This window comes from Myxocyprinus asiaticus, chromosome 9, assembly GCF_019703515.2.
Source record: "Myxocyprinus asiaticus isolate MX2 ecotype Aquarium Trade chromosome 9, UBuf_Myxa_2, whole genome shotgun sequence".
Taxonomy (NCBI): Eukaryota; Metazoa; Chordata; class Actinopteri; order Cypriniformes; family Catostomidae; genus Myxocyprinus; species Myxocyprinus asiaticus.
The window spans coordinates 32,739,914-32,759,180 of record NC_059352.1 but is presented as its reverse complement, the minus strand read 5'-3'; the positions used below and the strand labels follow the sequence as shown (position 1 = coordinate 32,759,180).

Here is a 19,267-nt window from a genome sequence, read left to right as displayed (position 1 = left end):
TCAGAATTAAACACTCTGGACACTTTTGTCCACATCGAGTGCAAAAGCAAAATAACAGGGTGCGACTTAACCTCTCCGGCTAGTTTAATCGAAAGGCTTTGCAGTGGCGAGATGGGGGCAAGAACTTCCTTTTCAATACAAAACCAGGGAGGAGCTCTCAGGTGGAAGTGACCAATGAGCCAAATGTCTAAGACTGAATGCATAATAATAAAATAAAATCTTCGGTTGGGCTAACCCACCTTTGTCAATCGGCCTAATTAACTTATTGAAATTTAACCTGGGACGCTTACCATTCCAAATGAAGGACTTCGCTATGCTATCAAATTGCTTGAAATAAGAGAGGGGGACATCTACAGGGAGAGACTGCAGTAAGTAATTGAATTTTGGAATACTATTCATTTTAATAACATTAACCTTCCCCAATCTTCGATAAGTGTAATGAAGCCCACCTGTCCACATTATTCGAAAACCTTTTTATTAAGGGATCAAAATTAACTCTGACTAAATCAGACAAATTTGCTGGGAATAAAATCCCCAAATACTTAATGCCCTGTTTGGGCTACTGGAAGGCACACGGCTGGAAGGGCGTTACTGGACAGTACGCTGTCAAAGCCAAAGCTTCGGATTTAGACCAATTGACTTTGTATCCTGAGAATTTGGAAAAGGAGTTAATAATTCAGTGGAGGCAAGGCATAGATCTAGTAGGGTCGGAGACGAATAATAAAATATAATCTGCGTAAAGCAGAAGCTTATGCGCCACACCTCCCACCGTCACCCCTGGAAAATCATCCTTCTATCTTATCGCGGCTGCTAATGTTTCCAGGGCAAGACAGAACAATAATGGGGAAAGAGAGCAACCCTGCCGGGTGCCCCTATCCAGAATAAAATAATCTGAAATTAACCCATTTGTTTGCACCGCTGCTACAGGGTGTCTATAAAGTAACTTAATCCAACCAATAAATGTACTCTCGAACCCATACCTTTCCAAAGTCTTAAAAAGATAATCCCATTCTACCATATCAAACACCTTTTCGGCGTCAAGAGAGATGGCAGCGACCGGAGATTGATCATTTGCTACTGACCACGTGATATTGATGAGATGCCTAATATTATCAGAAGAGCTATGGCCTCGAGTAAACCCCACCTGATCTATATGAATAAGTGATGTCATAACTTTACTTAATCGATTAGCCAGGATTTTGGACAAAATTTTACATCTAATTGGATCAGGGAAATTGGGCGGTAACTTTTTCACATCTTTGTCCTTTTTTAGAATCAGACTGATCTGGGCTTGCGTCATGGTTGGAGGAAGCTTTCCGTTCTTGAATGATTCCATATAAACTTCTAACAAAAGTGGAGCCAGTTCTGTAGCATAGGATCTAAAAAACTCAGAGGAAAAGCTGTCAGCCCCCAGAGCCTTGCCTGTAGGCAAGGCCTTAATTACCTCATCAAGCTCCTCCAAGGTTATCTCAGAATCAAGAGAGTTTTTTTGCACAGTCGTCAGTTTAGGGAGATCTAATGCTTCCACAAAGTCCCTAATACCTTCATCAGTGGATGAAGACCTGGAACTATAGAGATCAAAATAGAATTCTTTAAAAGCATTATTAATATCAATGGCCGAGGTAAATATTTCACCACCAGCAGATTTCACTAAGGGAATGGTAGAGAAAGACTCTCTCTGTTTTATATATCTAGCCAAAAGTTTTCCTGCTTTCTCCCCTGACTCAAAGTATGACTGTCTTGCCCTGATGCAGTCACTGAGTCTGTCCTCTGCACTTCAATAACTGTCTGGTTTGGTTCAGCTACAAAATCAGACATCAGAAGACTACAAAGGACAATTCGGACTGCTGAGAGGATTATTGGTTGCCCCCTGCCCCCCCCACCCTTCAAGAACTATACACTTCCAGAGTGAGGAAAAAAGCTGGAAAAATCACTCTGGACCCCACTAACCCTGCCCACTACCTTTTTGAACTGTTGCCTTCTGGCTGACGCTTCAGAGCTCTGAGCACCAGAACCATCAGGCACAGGAACAGTTTTTTCCCTCAGGCTATCCATCTCATGAACAGTTAAACTGCCCCATTGAGCAATAACTATGTGCAATACACAGTTTAGACTTTTTTATAGTTATCCAACACAACCAACCTCTTCTGCCATTTCATTCCTCTGAAAAAAAAAAAAAGAAAAACATTTGCACTTCTGGAGCGAGGGCGTGGTCAAGCGTCCGTCCGGAGAGAGAGAAAGCGGTAAGGGTGCTTGCACCTGAGCTAGATTATGTTAAACACCTGTCTCTAATTCCAGTGAGCATGAGAGCAGCATATAAACAGCCACGCCACCAGCAGCAGAGAGAGAGAGTCTGGCACAAGGAAGGCCACGGTGCTACAGAAGCTGTTGTGCTTAATCTATTGTGTTTGTGAAGCTGATGTGTTTAAGTAACTATATGCCTGTGAAGCTGATTTGTTTAAGTAACTACGTGCCTGTGAAACTGATGAGTTTGTGAAATTGTAAAGCACTGAGGTGGCCGATTAAAACTCGTATCTGAACCTGGAAACCCCGCTTCCCCGTGTTCTCCTTCCCTTCTGCCTGTGAAACAGTGTCACAGCACTGTACATGACAGGTTTGTATTTGCACTGTGCATAACAGATAACAGATTTGTACTAGATTGCACTACGTATGTGTATGTGTGTATGTATGTATGTGTGTGTCTGTGTGTGTTTGTACGTATGTGTATAACTATTTTTTATTATTATCTATGTCTTGCTGCTGTTTTTGTATTGTTTTTGTATTGTTGTACACTGGAAGCTTCTGTCAAAAAGACAAATTCCTTGTATGTGTAAGCATACTTGGCAATAAAGCTGATTCTGATTCTGATTCTGATAATGTGCTCTTTTTTAAGTCAAATAAAAAAGTGGTCAAACACAAAACTCTAAATAACCAATCAAGAAAAGTATATTCTGATTATAGCCAATCTCCATAGTGCAAATGCAAGCTGTGAACTTATGCTGTTTTGATTATTTGCAGTTTATTTATTTTTTTTATTTTTTTGTCATAATGCTCTGAAGTGCTTCATGAAAAGTTCTACTGGCCAAGTGTGCTCATGCATACAAGGATTTTGACTTGGTAACAGAAGCTTGCAGTACTCAGAGGAATACAACAGCTAAAAAATTATATGAACATGAATATGTAGTGAATACAAATAGTATATATATACAGAACACTGTTATATACTGTACAGGTACAGTATATGCAAAAGAGAATGAGTGTGTGCGCAGACAAGTATGGGTCTGAAGGTTATCTAAATATCAAAATAGAAATACAAAATATAAAACAACATAAACACTGTGAATTTTGTCTAAATATGAATTTACATATTGCACCTAAAATTTGTACTGAACCCAGTGATGTTGCACTGTCAAGAGACTTAGTATTAATAGGGATCATCATTAAGGTGGCACAAAATGGCAATTGATTCTTCAGCTGTCACTCTCAATAATGAGTTTTGCATGGCAATTTACAACAAAGAGAAAAATTTTAGAACATAAATTAAAGTGGCCAAAATAAGTTAACTACAAAATAAACAGTGTAACAATCCTAACATAAAAACATGCTGAGAACAGCAGAAACTAAAAGATTAAGTCATCCCTTACATTTTACACACATACTGGACCCCTAGGCCCAGACTAAATCTGCTGATTTTTTTTTTCACCGCATTTTCTGCACTGATTTTGAGGGGAAATCTGCAGAATTCTTTGGAAACAGTTTAAACATGTAAAATTTGTCACCCTTATAGCTGAAAGTATAATCAAATTAGCAAAAATATTAATAAACAAACATTCAAGGGATGGGGAATGTGTCAAACTTTTGTGAATGACAGATGTTCTTCTGCATTTAGTGGTTGAGGTCTGCTGGCCCCATACTTCAGTATATTAATAGAACCCTCAGATTGGAAGAGAGCCCCAGGATAAAGTTAGCAGTTAGAGGAAACAGCCTTAAAAAGACAACAGTAATAACATATATTAAAAAAAGAAAGAAAGAAAGAAAGAAAGAGAAAGAAAAAAATGTGTTTTTTGCTGTGTTAACCACTGGAGATGCTGGTCAAGTTCTGTGCCGTCGTCACTTTAAAACACTCCGTTGTTAAAGCACGCGATTTACATTTTAAATCAGCTGTGATCAACTCTTATTCACCCATAACCTGCGCATAATAATGTCTTACCTTGATGCGAAGTAGTTTTCTTCATCTTCATAAAACCACTTTATTTACAACTGTTGAAGTGTAAAACGTAAGACCGCAACGCCAACGGCTGTTATTTGAGCTACAATGTGTCTCGACGTCCTCTTAACGATTCATGAGTGTTTTCGCTTGCTGCTCTTGTTGTTCAGTTCTGCACAGCGCCAGCACGAATCTTCCACTTGTCAAAGAGAGCGCGAGGCGTGATAACACTACAGGGTGCGGGCATATCACATCTGCCAGCACTATTATAATACAAGAGGGACAATAGAGGTTTGGTAGCTAATCACTTTTGATACCTCATCAGTTATTTACTGGCTAATTTACAAATGATCTTTTTTGTTTTCAATAAATTCAATAAACCAATTCATTTATATATATATATATATATATATATATATATATATATATATATATATATATATATATATATATATATATATATAATTATTAAACAATTAAATTTTATAAAAGAAATCTGGATCAGTGGAGTTTATAAGGCAGCATTTTACTCAAATGACTCATGCTTAGACTCATATGAGGTCTTGGCATTAGAAGTGCATCTAATGCTGACCTGATTGCTGATCTGCTTGAATCAAACTCTGATTTTTCTGAAATACAAAACTGCAAAAGTTAAACGCAGAAATTCCAGACAGAGATGGTGCCACAGCGGAGTAGACTACTTGTCACATATACCCTTGGGTGCGTTTCAATCAGCTCCCTAGTTCAGTAGTCTGAACTGATCAGGAAGTCGGTCATTTCTAGGGCTGTCTCTATCAAAAACCGTTCCAGTACATTGGCTGCGTCTCGTTTGGAAGGCTGCGTCCTCCGGATTTTTGTTTTGTTTTGTTTTTTGTTTTTATTTTTTTATATATTGTCAATGCCTTTTATGTATATGCACTTACATTTATACAATTGTTAACCCTTTTTGCATTCCCAATTTAAAAAAATAAACATAATTAAACGAGACAGCCTCGATGACGTATGACCACCAGAGGACGCATCCTTCCAAACGAGAGACAGCCACTGAAACCTTCGCTCCCTAAAAAATCCCACAATGCATCGTAAAAACCAGGGAGCATGGTTGCTTCCCTTATCGTAAACGTCGTCATGTCTTCTGAAGTCTCTCAAGCCATTAGAAGACGGGCACCAGTGTAAATATATGATGTCAAACCTTATTTTTTTGTTTTAAAGAGATGTTGTTTGTAATGTCTTTCATTCATAATGACCATGAAAGGGAAACAATATTTTAAATATTAAAGTTTTTAAAAGTAGGTTTAAAATACACTCCTATTTTATTTCTTTTTAATGTTATTTATCTTTCATAATAACACTGAACGTTTGAATAAATTCGACGAAAATGAACGATAGTGTCATTTATACAGCAAGACAGCTGTGGTTGAACGCTCGAGGTCGTTATCGTGTCGCAGGTAAATAAGGCATAAGTGTCCCAGTGTTCAGTGGATGAACACCCTTAACAGTGCCCAAATTCGTGTTCACTTATACTAATTCACGACATAGTGAGCTAGGGAGCTGATTGAACGCACCCATTGTCATGCTTTGTTTAGTCTCCCCGTTGCAATTACACAAATTTGACCAGCAGAGGTCGCGAGTGTGCTGTTTCAATCATTTTGAAACGCGTTTATCTCAAACAATTCAGATTACAGCGCTACAGAGAGTGAAATGCGTACTGTTAATCTTGAAAATATTTTTTGACTTAATGATTATGTACAGTTTGATTTCCTTTGGTTTAAATGTACGTATGTTTTTTAAACTTTATGCGTAACTTCATTCTTTATAAAAACATTTATAAAATTTAAAACATTTAAATTTTCAGTGTGAACCATATACTCAAGAAAACTGCTTAGTGCCAGAATAACTAAATAATATTTTAAACCTGTACACACACACACACACACACACACACACACACTGGTTTCCATGTTTTATGGGGATTTTCCATAGACATAATGGTTTTTATACTGTACAAACTATAGATTCTCTCCCCTAACCCTAACCCTACCCCTAAACCTAACCCTCACAGAAAACTTTCTGCATTTTTACATTTTCAAAAAAACAACGTTTAGTGTGATTTACAAGCTATTTTCCTCATGGGGACCAACAAAATGTACCCACAACATCAAAAATTTCAGGTTTTACTATCCTTATGGGGACATTTGGTCCCCACAAAGTGATAAATACCCGCATACACACACAATTACAATTTTTTTAATTTTTTTTTAAACATTTCAATTTCATAACAAACTAAAATAAAATATTTTACATTTTGTTATTACAATTTTGTTAAAAATTACACTTCATTCTTATGGAATTTTGTTTCCAGGGCCAGGGTGGCAACCGTAACAGTCATCCCTTGAACATTTTGTCATCTGGACCAGCCCACAACTCGAATGGCCCACTGGTGCTCCCGGTGGCCAGTCAATCCCTGGTAAGGATTAAGTTTAGGGTTTGGGTAGGATAGGAGTAGGGTAGGAGTATATTGATCGGCCACTGAGAGGGGAAATTAAGAAAGCATATGCTACACCGATTTTATATATATATATATATATTCATATAAATACAGGGTTGGGGAGTAATGAAATACATGTAACGGGATTACGTATTTAAAATACAAAATATAAGTAACTGTATTCCATTACAGTTACAATTTAAATAATTGGTATTTAGAATACAGTTACATTCAAAAAGTATTTTGCTTACTGAAGAGATTACTTTGCATTTAATTGTCATTTGTTTAATTTAATGTTTAGTCCTTTCAGATGGAAAACATTTATACATATAAATGACACGATCCAAAGAGCATTTGAACAGCAGTGAAATACTTTCTTATGATGTGTTACATTCATATGAGCAGACAGAGAAGTAAGTTTGAAGTAAGTTTGGAGCAAAAGAAATAGAAATAAACCTTGTGTAAATTGTTAGCTTTACGCTAAGCTAAAATGCTCTTTCTAGCCATTTTACATGCACATGTTACCAGGCACGATCATTTTTTTATCAAGAAAATTCACGTTGGATCATAATTTCTTTTTTTCGAGTAAGAAATTTGATATTAGGGCAACAATGATATTCTTGATAATAATTTTTGTATTGTTTTCCTGTAAAAATATCTAAAAAACCTTAAAACAAGATCAATTTGATTAATCTTGTTTTAGAAACAACACTGCTTAAGATACACTATATTGCCAAAAGTATTCGCTCACCCATCCAAATAATTGAATTCAGGTGTTCCAATCAATTCCATGGCCACAGGTGTATAAAATGAAGCACCTAGGCATGCAGACTGCTTCTACAAACATTTGTGAAAGAATGGGCCGCTCTCAGGAGCTCAGTGAATTCCAGCGTGGTACTGTGATAGGATGCCACCTGTGCAACAAGTCCAGTCGTGAAATTTCCTCGCTACTAAATATTCCACAGTCAACTGTCAGTGGTATTATTACAAAGTGGAAGCGATTGGGAATGACAGCAACTCAGCCACGCAGTGGTAGGCCATGTAAAACAGAGCGGGTTCAGTGGATGCTGAGGCGCATAGTGCGCAGAGGTCGCCAACTTTCTGCAGAGTCAATCGCTACAGACCTCCAAAGTTCATGTGGCCTTCAGATTAGCTCAAGAACAGTGCGTAGAGAGCTTCATGGAATGGGTTTCCATGGCCGAGCAGCTGCATCCAAGCCATACATCACCAAGTGCAATGCAAAGCGTCGGATGCAGTGGTGTAAAGCACGCTGCCACTGGACTCTAGAGCAGTGGAGACGCGTTCTCTGGAGTGACGAATCACGCTTCTCCATCTGGCAATCTGATGGACGAGTCTGGGTTTGGTGGTTGCCAGGAGAACGGTACTTGTATGACTGCATTGTGCCAGCTGTGAAGTATGGTGGAGGGGGGATTATGGTGTGGGGTTGTTTTTCAGGAGCTGGGCTTGGCCCCTTAGTTCCAGTGAAAGGAACTCTGAATGCTTCAGCATACTAAGAGATTTTGGACAATTCCATGCTCCCAACTTTGTGGGAACAGTTTGGGGTTGGCCCCTTCCTGTTCCAACATGACTGCACACCAGTGCACAAAGCAAGGTCCATAAAGACATGGATGAGCGAGTTTGGTGTGGAAGAACTTGACTGGCCTGCACAGAGTCCTGACCTCAACCCGATAGAGCACCTTTTGGATGAATTAGAGCGAAGACTGCGAGCCAGGCCTTCTTGTCCAACATCTGTGTCTGACCTCACAAATGCACTTCTGGAAGAATGGTCAAAAATTCCCATAAACACACTCCTAAACCTTGTGGAAAGCCTTCCCAGAAGAGTTGAAGCTGTTGTAGCTGCAAAGGGTGGGCCGACGTCATATTAAACCCTATGGATTAAGAATGGGATGTCACTTAAGTTCATATGCGTCTAAAGGCAGATGAGCGAATACTTTTGGCAATATAGTGTATTTAGGTTTTTCAGAGAATGTATTTTTAACATGTGTATTTTGTCTTACTGTACTGACAGTTCCATTCCATTTATGTTATTCCATAGTTTTGATGGCTTTACTATTATTCTAAAATGTGAGAAAAAAAATTTATAATAAAGAATGAGTGTTTCAAAACTTTTGACCAGTAGTGTATATACATACAGACACACACACACACACACACACACACACACACACACACATTATATATATATATATATATATATATATGAGATCAAGCTTTTGACACTTAGGACAATTGATGGACTTGTTCACAACTATTACACAAGGTGAAAACTTTCATTGATGCTTAAGAAGACAATAAACTGGGGGCCTGGGTAGCTCAGCGAGTAAAGACACTGACTACTACTCCTGGAGGCACGAGTTTGAATCCAGGGTGTGCTGAGTGACTCCAAATTGGCCCGGTTGCTAGGGAGGATAGAGTCACATGGGGCAACCTCCTCGTGTTCGCTATAATGTGGTTCTTGCTCTCTGTGGGGTGCATGGTGAGTTGTGCGTGGATGCCACGGAAGAATGGCGTGAAGCCTCCACACGCGCTACGTCTCCGCGGTAATGCGCTCAACAAGCCGCGTGATAAGATGTGCAGATTGACGGTCTCAGAGGCATAGGCAACTGAGATTCCTCCCCTGCCACCCGGATTGAGGGAAGTCACTATGCCACCACGAGGACTTCGAGCACATTGGGAATTGGGCATTCCAAATTGGGGAGAAAAGAGAGAGAGAGAGAGAAAAAAAAAGAAGGCAACAAGCTACTATATGCATACTATACTTTATGTAATTATTTGTAATGTAGATTGTGAAGAGCAGTATTAAATAAAAAAAAATATCTTTTATCTCTTATATTTGTGTAAATTATGTAAGGGGTGTGAACATTTATGAGACAAAATGGAATGCAAACTTATCTTATTCTGCTTTCTATCTTGTTTCTGAACAGCAGTCTAAATCGAGCAATTCTGTGATTTGGCGACTAAAAACAGCCATTTGGTTCCTTAATGTTTCAGTTTAGGAGCCAATGGCTCCTTAGTCATTTTTTTTAGTCTGGAGCCCTGAATTTAGCATGATTACTCAAGGATAAGGTGTTGGAGTGATGGCTGTTGGAAATGGGGCCTGTCTAGATTTGATCAAAAATTACTTTTTTCAAATAGTGATGGTGCTGTTTTTTACATCAGTAATGTCCTGACTATACTTTGTGATCAGTTGAATGCCACTTTGGTGAATTAAAGTACCAATTTCCTTCCGAAACAGCAAAATCTGTACATTATTCCAAACTTTTGGCCACCAGTGTATATACAGTATTGTGCAAAAGTTTTAGGTACTTAAGATGTTTCACAAAAACATTTGTCTTAAGATGGTTATTTATATCATCAGCTTTAGTGTGTCAATAGGAAAAATACATTTTAGACTTACAAACATTACTTTTGCAAATAAAAAAGATTAGAATAGAAGAACAGGGCGCTCTGCAAGAGATGGCATTACCCCCACAGAGCCCCCAACTGAACATTGAGTCAGTCTGGGATTACATGAAGAGACAGAAGCAATTGAGACAGCCTAAATAGATAGAAGAACTGTGGTGAATTCTCCAAGAAGCTTGGTACATCGTATCTGCCAACAACCAAGAAAAATAGTGTCCAGGTGTACCTAGGAGAATTGAGGCTGTTTTAAAGGCAAAGGTGGCCAAACCAAATATTGATTTAGCTTTTTTATGTTTACTGGACTTTGTATGATGTTAATTGATAAATGAAAACTATTTATGGCATTATTTTTGAAGACATCCTCACTATGCAAAATCTTTCACAACTGCCTAAAACTTTTGCACAGTACTGTATATATATATATATATATATATATATATATATATATATATATATATATATATATATAGTTGTGCTCAAAAGTTTGCATACCCTTGGAGAATTGGTAATATATGTACTATTTTTACAAGAACACATGAGTGAGCAGGCAAAACACATTTTTTTATTTCTTATGGGATTCATATTCAACTGTAGGTTATAACAGAATAGCACAATCATAAAACAAAACATGAAAAAAAATGAAATGACCCCTGTTCAAAAGTCTGCATACCCTTAGTTCTTAATACTGTGTATTGCCCCCTTTAGCATCAACGACAGCGTTCAGACTTTTGTAATAGTTGTCTATGAGACCCCAAATTCTTGCAGGTGGTATAGCTGCCCATTCGTCTTGCCAAAATGCCTCCAGGTCATGCAAAGTCTTTGGTCGTCTTGCATGAACCACACGTTTGAGATCTCCCCAGAGTGGCTCGATGATATTAAGGTCAGGAGACTGTGATGGCCACTCCAGAACCTTCACTTTTTTCTGCTGTAACCACCGGAGGGTCAACTTGGCCTTGTGCTTAGGGTCATTGTCATGCTGGAAAGTCCAAGAGCATCATGTGATAACATGCTGCATTCATCTTGCCATCAATTTTCACAAGATTCCCCGTGCCTTTAGAGCTCACACCCCCCAAAACATCAGTGAGCCACCAACATGCTTCACAGTGGGGATGGTATTCTTTTCACTATAGGCCTTGTTGACCCCTCTCCAAACACAGCGCTTATGGTTGTTACCATAAAGCTCTATTTTGGTCTCGTCACTCCAAATTACAGTGTGCCAGAAGCTGTGAGGTGTGTCAAGGTGTTGTCGGGCATATTGTAACCGGGCTTTTTTGTGGCATTGGCGCAGTAAAGGCTTCTTTCTGGCAACTCGACCATGCAGCTCATTTGTGTTCAAGTATCGTCGTATTGTGCTCCTTGAAACAACCACACCATCTTTTTCCAGAGCAGCCTGTATTTCTCCTGAGGTTACCTGTGGGTTTTTCTTTGTATCCCGAACAATTCTTCTGGCAGTTGTGGCTGAAATCTTTCTTGGTCTACCTGACCTTGGGTATCAAGAGATCCCCGAATTTTCCACTTCTTAATAAGTGATTGAACAGTACTGACTGGCATTTTCAAGGCCTTGGATATTTTTATATCCTTTTCCATCTTTATAAAGTTACATTACCTTGTTACGCAGGTCTTTTGACAGTTCTTTTCTGCTCCCCATGGCTCAGTATCTAGCTTGCTCAGTGCATCCACGTGAAAGCTAACAAACACATTGACTATTTATACACAGACACTAATTTAAATTTAAAAAGCCACAGGTGTAGGAAATTAATCTTAAATAGCCATTTAAACCTGTGTGTGTCACCTTGTGTGTCTGTAACAAGGCCAAACATTCAAGGGTATGTAAACTTTTATTCAGGGCCATTTGGGTGATTTTTGTGATCATTATGATTTAAAAAGGAGCCAAACAACTATGTGATAATAATTGGCTTCATATGATCACTCTCCTTAAATAAAAGACAGTTTTTTTGCATGATCAGTCATATTTTCAAAATAAATACCAAAATTTTACAATTTCTGTCAGGGTATGCAAACTTTTGAGCACAACTGTGTATATATATACTTTAAGTGTTAAAATGCTTCATGAATAACTCTTTTTACGAAAACCCGAGTCCTAAAATTAGGAGTGACACGCCCCTAATTTTTAAGAGTTGCTCCTAAATTTCTGCGTTAGGAGCTACTTTTAGCCTTAAGATTTTTTGTGAATACGGGCCCTTTGCAAATGTATAAAAAAGAAAAAAACTGAAATATCACAATTACATAAGTATTCAGACCCTTAACTCAGTACTTAGTTGAAGCACCTTTGGGAGTGATTACAGCCTTAAGTGTTTTTGGGTATGATGCGACAAGCTTTGCACACCTGGATTTGGGGATTTTCTGCCATTCTTCTCTGCAGATCCTCTCAAACTCTGTCAGGTTGGATGAGGACTGTCAGTGAACACCCATTTTCAGGTCTCTCCAGAGATGTTCGTTTGGGTTCAAGTCCGGGCTCTGGCTGGGCCACTCAAGGACATTCACAGAGTTGTCCCTAAGCCACTCTTACATTGTAATTTTCCTGTTGGAAGGTGAACCTTCAGCCCAGTCTGAGGTCCTGAGCGCTCTGGACCAGGTTTTCATTAAGGATATCTCTGTATTTTGCTGCATTCAGCTTTCCTTTAACCCTAACCAGTCCCCCAGTCCCTGCCATTGAAAAACACCCCCACAGCATGATGCTACCACCACCATGCTTCACCATTGGGATGGTATTGTGCAGGTGATGAGCAGTGCCTGGTTTCCTCCAGACATGACACTTGGAATTGAGGCCAAACAGTTCAATCTTCTTTTCAACACAGTCTGAGAGTCCTTTAGGTGCTTTTTTGCAAATTCCAAGCAGGCTTTTATGTGTCTTGCACAGAGGAGTGGCTTCCGTCTGGCAACTCTGCCTTAAAGCCCAGATCTTGCAGTGATGGTTGTCCTTCTGTAATTTTCTTCCATCTCCACACATGATCTCTGGAGCTCTACCAGAGTGACCATCGGGTTCTTGGTCACCTCTCCTTTCCAAGGCCCTTCTCCCCCGATTGCTCAGTTTGGCTGGGTGGCCAGCTCTAGGAAGAGTCCGGGTTGTTCCAAACTTCTTCTGTTTAAGAATTATGGAGGCCACTGTGCCCTTGGGAACCCTTTAATGCAGCCAAAATAATGTGTAGCCTTCCCCAGATCTATGCCTCAACACAATCCTGTCTCTGAGCTCTGCAGGCAGTTCCTTTGACCTCATGGATTGGTTTTCGCTCTATTATGCATTTTCAGTTGTGTGACCTTATATTGACAGGTGTATGCCTTTACAAATCATGTCCAATCAATTGAATTTGCCACAGGTGGACTCCAATCAGAGTGTAGAAACATCTCAAAGATGATCCAGAGAAATGGGATGCACCTGAGCTAAATTTCAAGTGTCATAGCAAAGGGTCTGAATATTTATGTTATCCTCTTTGTGGCCAGGAGTCCACTCCACACTAAATGTTATAGTCAAATGTTTAGCGGCTCAATTGTAGCCTAGTTATCTAGCAGACAATTTTATCCACAGTAAGCAACCGAGGCTAAAGCAAGACAAGACAAGTTTATTTATAGCACATTTCTTACATAATTGTAATTCATAAGAAAGAAAAATAAAGAAACTTAAATGTTCATTTAAAAAAAGCAAATGTTAAAAATAATTTTTTCGTGCATATTTCCACCTACTGGGCAGGGAGGAAAATGTATAGTAAAAAAGAACTTAAATATTGATCTGTTTCTCACCCACACCTATCATATCGCTTCTGAAGATATTAATTTAACCACTGGAGTCATATAGATTACTTTTATGCTGCCTTTATATGCTTTTTGGATCTTCAAAGATGAAAGAATTTTCATTCATTTTTGGGTGCACTATCCCTTTAAATGGGTATTATATTCATTGCAAGTCAAGTAAACATTTATCTTGTACAATTACAGTATAACTGTACAAAAGTGGTAAAAAAGTAGTATATAGTACTAAAATGGTAAAAACCAATAAAACAATAATGAATTAAAATCACATAAATTAAATGCAGTAAATGAATCTAACCCTTTACTTTTAATTTGTTGACAATTTCCTCAATTGCACTATTCCATTCATTGTAATGCAAGTAAGAATTTCTGCTATTTATTGTACTATAACTTCAGTTCTTAACAGTTACAGCAGGGCATAATTACTAAACAACCCTCCCTAGGATCATCGTCGTCTGCATCTTCTGAGGGCTGCTCTTCAGCCAGGCCTACAACTGGAGTGGGCAGGACTTAGGAGGGGTGCAGCGACTATCCCCGTTTGGCAGCGTGTGATGAGGCGCACCTGATGTTAGGCATGCTGGTAGTGAATCCCGGCGGCGAGTTTGATGTGATTTTTTTTAGGTGAAATATTCTTTTAAGATGCTTTTTTGAAGCATAGTTTTTGTTTTGAGTGTGTTACCTTTGTTGCATGGAAGGTGTAAGAGGTGGGCATCTGGGCTTAAGCCTTCATTTTTTTAATAACTTTCCTCTTTACATGATCGTTCATTTGTCTTTGAATTGTCTTTAAAATGGTTTGTCTTGCAAAAGCAACACAGATTACTTCTCTTTAAAAAAAACAAAGCAGAATTGTGCTCAAGAAATTTACTGGCAAACAACAATCTCTCCATTTTCGGTTCCTGAAAACATATTTTGTTGAAGCTAGATGTCACGAACTTGGCAAACATTAGAAAATCCAGCAACTAGTGTTAGGTTGCATCCCATTTCTTGACTTGTGCATCCTCGTTTCCTCGCTCCTCTGTCCTCAAGCCCGTGACCTGCAAACTGATCAAATTCCAGCATCATAAAGGACAGAAGACTTTTTGGTCGAAGCACATGATGTTTTTTTTTTTTTCGTGTCTTTTATTTTGATTTTTAATCCATCTTTTGCAGGCATAAATTAACCTCTCTATTCTATGTTGCCCGGAGGCGGAATACACTGGACTCTGTTTCAGCATATAGAATATGCCCATATACTATTCGGTTCTTCTTTCACTGTGGGAGTGGCTGATGAGGAACTCAGCAGTCCTACAGTGGCCGTCTTGCCAAAGTCCGCCACATTAGAGACTGCCGCCATGTCCGCCATGTCAGAGTTGTCTGCCGCCATGGCCGCCACATCACAGTTGTCCTCCACCGTGATCGCCAAATGTCAGAATTGTCCGCCGCCATGGCGGCCATGTCAGAGTTGTCTGCAGTCATGGGCACCACATCAGAGCCAACAGCTGCCACGCCAGAGCCATCTTGCCAGTTTATGCCTTATCATAGCCATGGCCAGACCCTGCTCTTGGTTGTCTGCTGGATTCCCTGTGGTCTCCTTGTAGTCTGCTGGATCCCCTGTGGCCTGCTGGTCATCTGCCAGATCCCCTGTGGTCTCCTGGTGGTGCGCCGGTTCCTCTATGGTCTCAAGCCCCGTCTGGTCCCCCGTGGTTTCCAGCTCTGTCTGGATCCCCATGATTTCCATAGGGATGCTGTGTGCTGTACTGTTAATGTGGTGTTTCACACATGACAAGGCAAAGGGAAAACAGCGCAAGCTGTGAAACGGTCCTTATTATCGCTCATAGCGGCAGCTTCTCAGTCTCCGCTGTTCATAGACATCTCAGTAATAACGTGAACTACTAAATGAAAAGATAGGGATGGAATTTATAAATAAAAACATTTATTTATTCAATTTTAATATACCATAATATAATGTATTAAATATAAAGCAAAAATAAAATGAGGAACAATAATAATTATATGTAGTAATGACAACGAATCAATAACCAAAAATATCACATTGTTTAATTGCACCTGTTGGTTATCAGTTTGTCTTCAGTTTCATTAATTTTGTATAGGGTGTATTATTATTTAGTAGTATAAATGTACACAGGATGGGTTAAAGTGCCCTCGTACCCATCACATGCTATCTGGACAAGTCTCTTTTGTTAGTTTTATTGGTCAGATGTGAGCTTCACTAGATTTCTTGGTGTTTTAGTCAAGCAGAATCTTTTAATTTATGACATTGAGGAATTCCAAGACTAAAAGGTTGGGTTTTCCTAGATCCAAGTCATATTGCTGCAATTCTTCTGCATCTCATATCCTACAAGGGCTATCTATCTTAATGTAGAGAACATTTTGTTAGCCTATAGGTTTTGTTAGCCTAACCCCAACTCGTCTGCCCCGATCGGGCTTCCGGATGAGTCCGCCGGCTCGTTTTTAAAAAAGTCTTATTAATAAAAGCTTTTCTAATAAGCCTTTTAAACGTTTTTTTGTCAGCAAAAACTAGGCAAAATGATATTGGAATAGGAAAATTAAATTAATACTGACAGTGTGCATAAAGCTTGCAAATAGTCAGTTATGACAGAGATCTTGATAAAAGGTGAAATGATTGTTATCGGTGTTGGCCGATCAGGTGTCAAGAAGATTGGTGATCGGTACTGGCTGTAAAAATCCTGATCGGAGCATCCCTAGTTTCCAGCCCCTTTGGGTCCCCCGTTGCATGGGCGCCTGCAGGATTTAATCTGAGAGTATGCACAGAAATCTGCCTAGAGGTCTGCACAGGCCTTAAAATGAAACCCAACCCAAACCCGAGACCGTGTAGCTTGACTCTACACGGCCCGAAAGATATCATCATATTTTAAGTCCCAACCCAACCTGAAATAGCTTACTATCTAATTTCTTCTCCTAATATAGCTGTATTTTATGTAAGCATATAGGCAACATTCTTAACAGTACTGAAACAGTAAACATGCACAGTTTTAACAAGGCATGGCAGCCCCATACTACACTAGAGCAGAAGGGAAACAAAGCATTGCCTTACCATTTATTTGCTGAAACTTCACTTGGTGCAGAACAATCTGAAATAATATGAAACAATCCAACAGTCCCCTCTATGCAGCCTGAACTTGTTCAGATTGTTGAATCTTTGTGACAACTGTGCTAAAACCAATCTAGACGCAGTGCAACAAATGAAATAGAGTGCAGGTGTCTCAACATGCGTTTTTCGTGCCGGTCCTGCGCGAGATGCTGAAGAAAAAGCGAGATACGGTGCAAAGACATTCTTCCAGCATGTGTTTAAACAAAGGGAAAACAGAACAGATGTGTGCAAAAACACATTCGGTGTGAATGGCCCCTAACTCGTCCATTCGTGCGTGTCTGTGAGAGCGCGTGCGCGAAACAAGATCAGTAGGCCTGTTTATTTTTTCATTAATCACAAACCTGGTTGCAGACCTCTAAATCTGCCTAATAAACCATATATCTAGGGGGGTCTGGGGGCATGCTATCCCATGAGATTTTTTTTTGCCAAAAACAACACCAAGGCGTTCAATTCTGGTGACTTTGAGATAAGCATTTATTTATTTTCTCGAGTATGAGTAGCATTCATGTAACTATTGGCTAAAGCATTTCTTCCAGTAACCGTTCAGACAGACACATTTTTGCGCCAAAAAAAGCAAAAAGCACCACAATGAATAGAGCAGAACGATGTCTCGAGATGCGTTTTTATCAGTTGAAGAAGTTTTTTTAACTTGACACGGTGTCTAAAAATGCAGTGCTCCCGTGAGAGATGCTAAAAACACAGTGAATCGTGACGCAGTTGTCAAAAAACATAGCAAATGTTTACATGGAAAACGACTGATAAACAGTGCGAGCGGATGCAAAAACACGTTCAGTTTGAACAGCCCCTTGTTCACATGACACAGCACTAGCTAAAGTTTCACAAAGTACCTCTCAAAAACACAGCCTTTTATTTCAGTTGACTGTTGGTAAATTTACACTGTATCCAGCGCTGTATTCATAAATATCCCGATATTGTTTTACTGTGTGAGAAACCGCTCCAAATGATTCAGTGAGAGAGCGCTCTGAATGAATTGTGCTGAATCACGAATTGATTCAGACCATTTTGCAAGCCCATTTGGCCAATTCACTGAAAAGAACCGACTCAAAAGAATTATTCATTCGCAAACTGGGCATTGCTAGTTCTTTTAAACAGCCAACAGAAATACGGGACACATTTCATGATTGGTGAAATATTCTGAGAGTAAATATTTCTCAGGTCAGTCAAAGCGCTCATGGTACACACAGTGCGTACAGACGTACAGCTGCAGGCGCCACTGCCCCGTGGTCCCCACCTAATGGCCGAGGCCCGCCATTGCCCCAAAGTCCAGGCCCACCATTTCCCCAAGGCTCCAAGCTCCTTATAGACTCCTTATATTATTATTTATATATTTTTTATGGGTGTTGGGCATCAAGAGCTGCCCTTTGGGGGGGGGGGTATGTTGCATCTGTGTGTGTTTTTGGAAGTTGTTTTATGCGTTTTTATTTTGTCTTGTCTTTTCTTTTCAAGTTAAGTTCATGTTTTGTCTTAGTTCACTGTTCCCTATCTGTCACTCACTCGACGTTGTGTCGATGTAGTGACACTAGGGGTCACTCTTGGGAGCCCGAGACACCTCTGGTCTTTGATAAAAGGCCAATGAAAATTGGCCAGTGGTATTTGCATGCCACTCCCCCGGACATACGGGTATAAAAGGAGCTGGTATGCAACCACTCATTCAGATTTTCTCTTCGGAGCCGAACGGTCATGCTCACTGAGCTGAATACTAATGTTCATTCACCTCTGCTGGATCTGACGCCGCATTTCAGCGGCTTCTCCCCCCTCTGCACTGGTGCACTGCAGAGAATACCCCTGGGCGCTTCGGCAGAAATAAAAGAGTATATTTCTCTAAAAGAGTATATTTCTCTAAAAGAGCGGCACACACGGAACGTCTTTTTAAAGATGCTTTTACGATTGTGTGTTATTCCTGGTTGTGCTCGTTATCTCTCGCCTTCTGACGGTCACGATCACTGTCTTTCGTGTCTGGGCACTGCTCACGCGGAGACAGCGTTCGTGGATGGTCATGTTCTCATTGCGAGAATATGTCCATGGCAACGTTGCGGTCACGGCTCGCCTTCGTAAGAAAGCGAGCCACCCCAGAGGCTCCCGCCTCGGTCCTTTTACCCACGGGTATGAGGCCAGCGCGGCTAGCACTGGGGGTGATTTGGGGACCCCAATCGGACCGCCTCCACCGGGTATCCCCCGCGGACCTCCCATTCCCCAGCACGCTCGTCTGTCCCGATCGGGCTTCCGGATGTGTCCGCCGGCTCGTCTT

General features: G+C 40.0%; 1 protein-coding gene across 1 annotated transcript in view; it reads right to left on the bottom strand.

The window, feature by feature from the left end:
- The window catches only part of LOC127446451 (septin-9-like), a 127,538-nt gene extending 123,206 nt beyond the window's left edge, over positions 1-4,332 (bottom strand). The window contains exon 1 of the mRNA XM_051707361.1: positions 4,211-4,332. Within this exon, the coding sequence (XP_051563321.1) occupies positions 4,211-4,241 (31 nt within the window). The 5' untranslated portion in view covers positions 4,242-4,332. The remainder of the gene's footprint in view (positions 1-4,210) is intronic.
- Between the last annotated feature and the right edge of the window lie 14,935 nt (positions 4,333-19,267).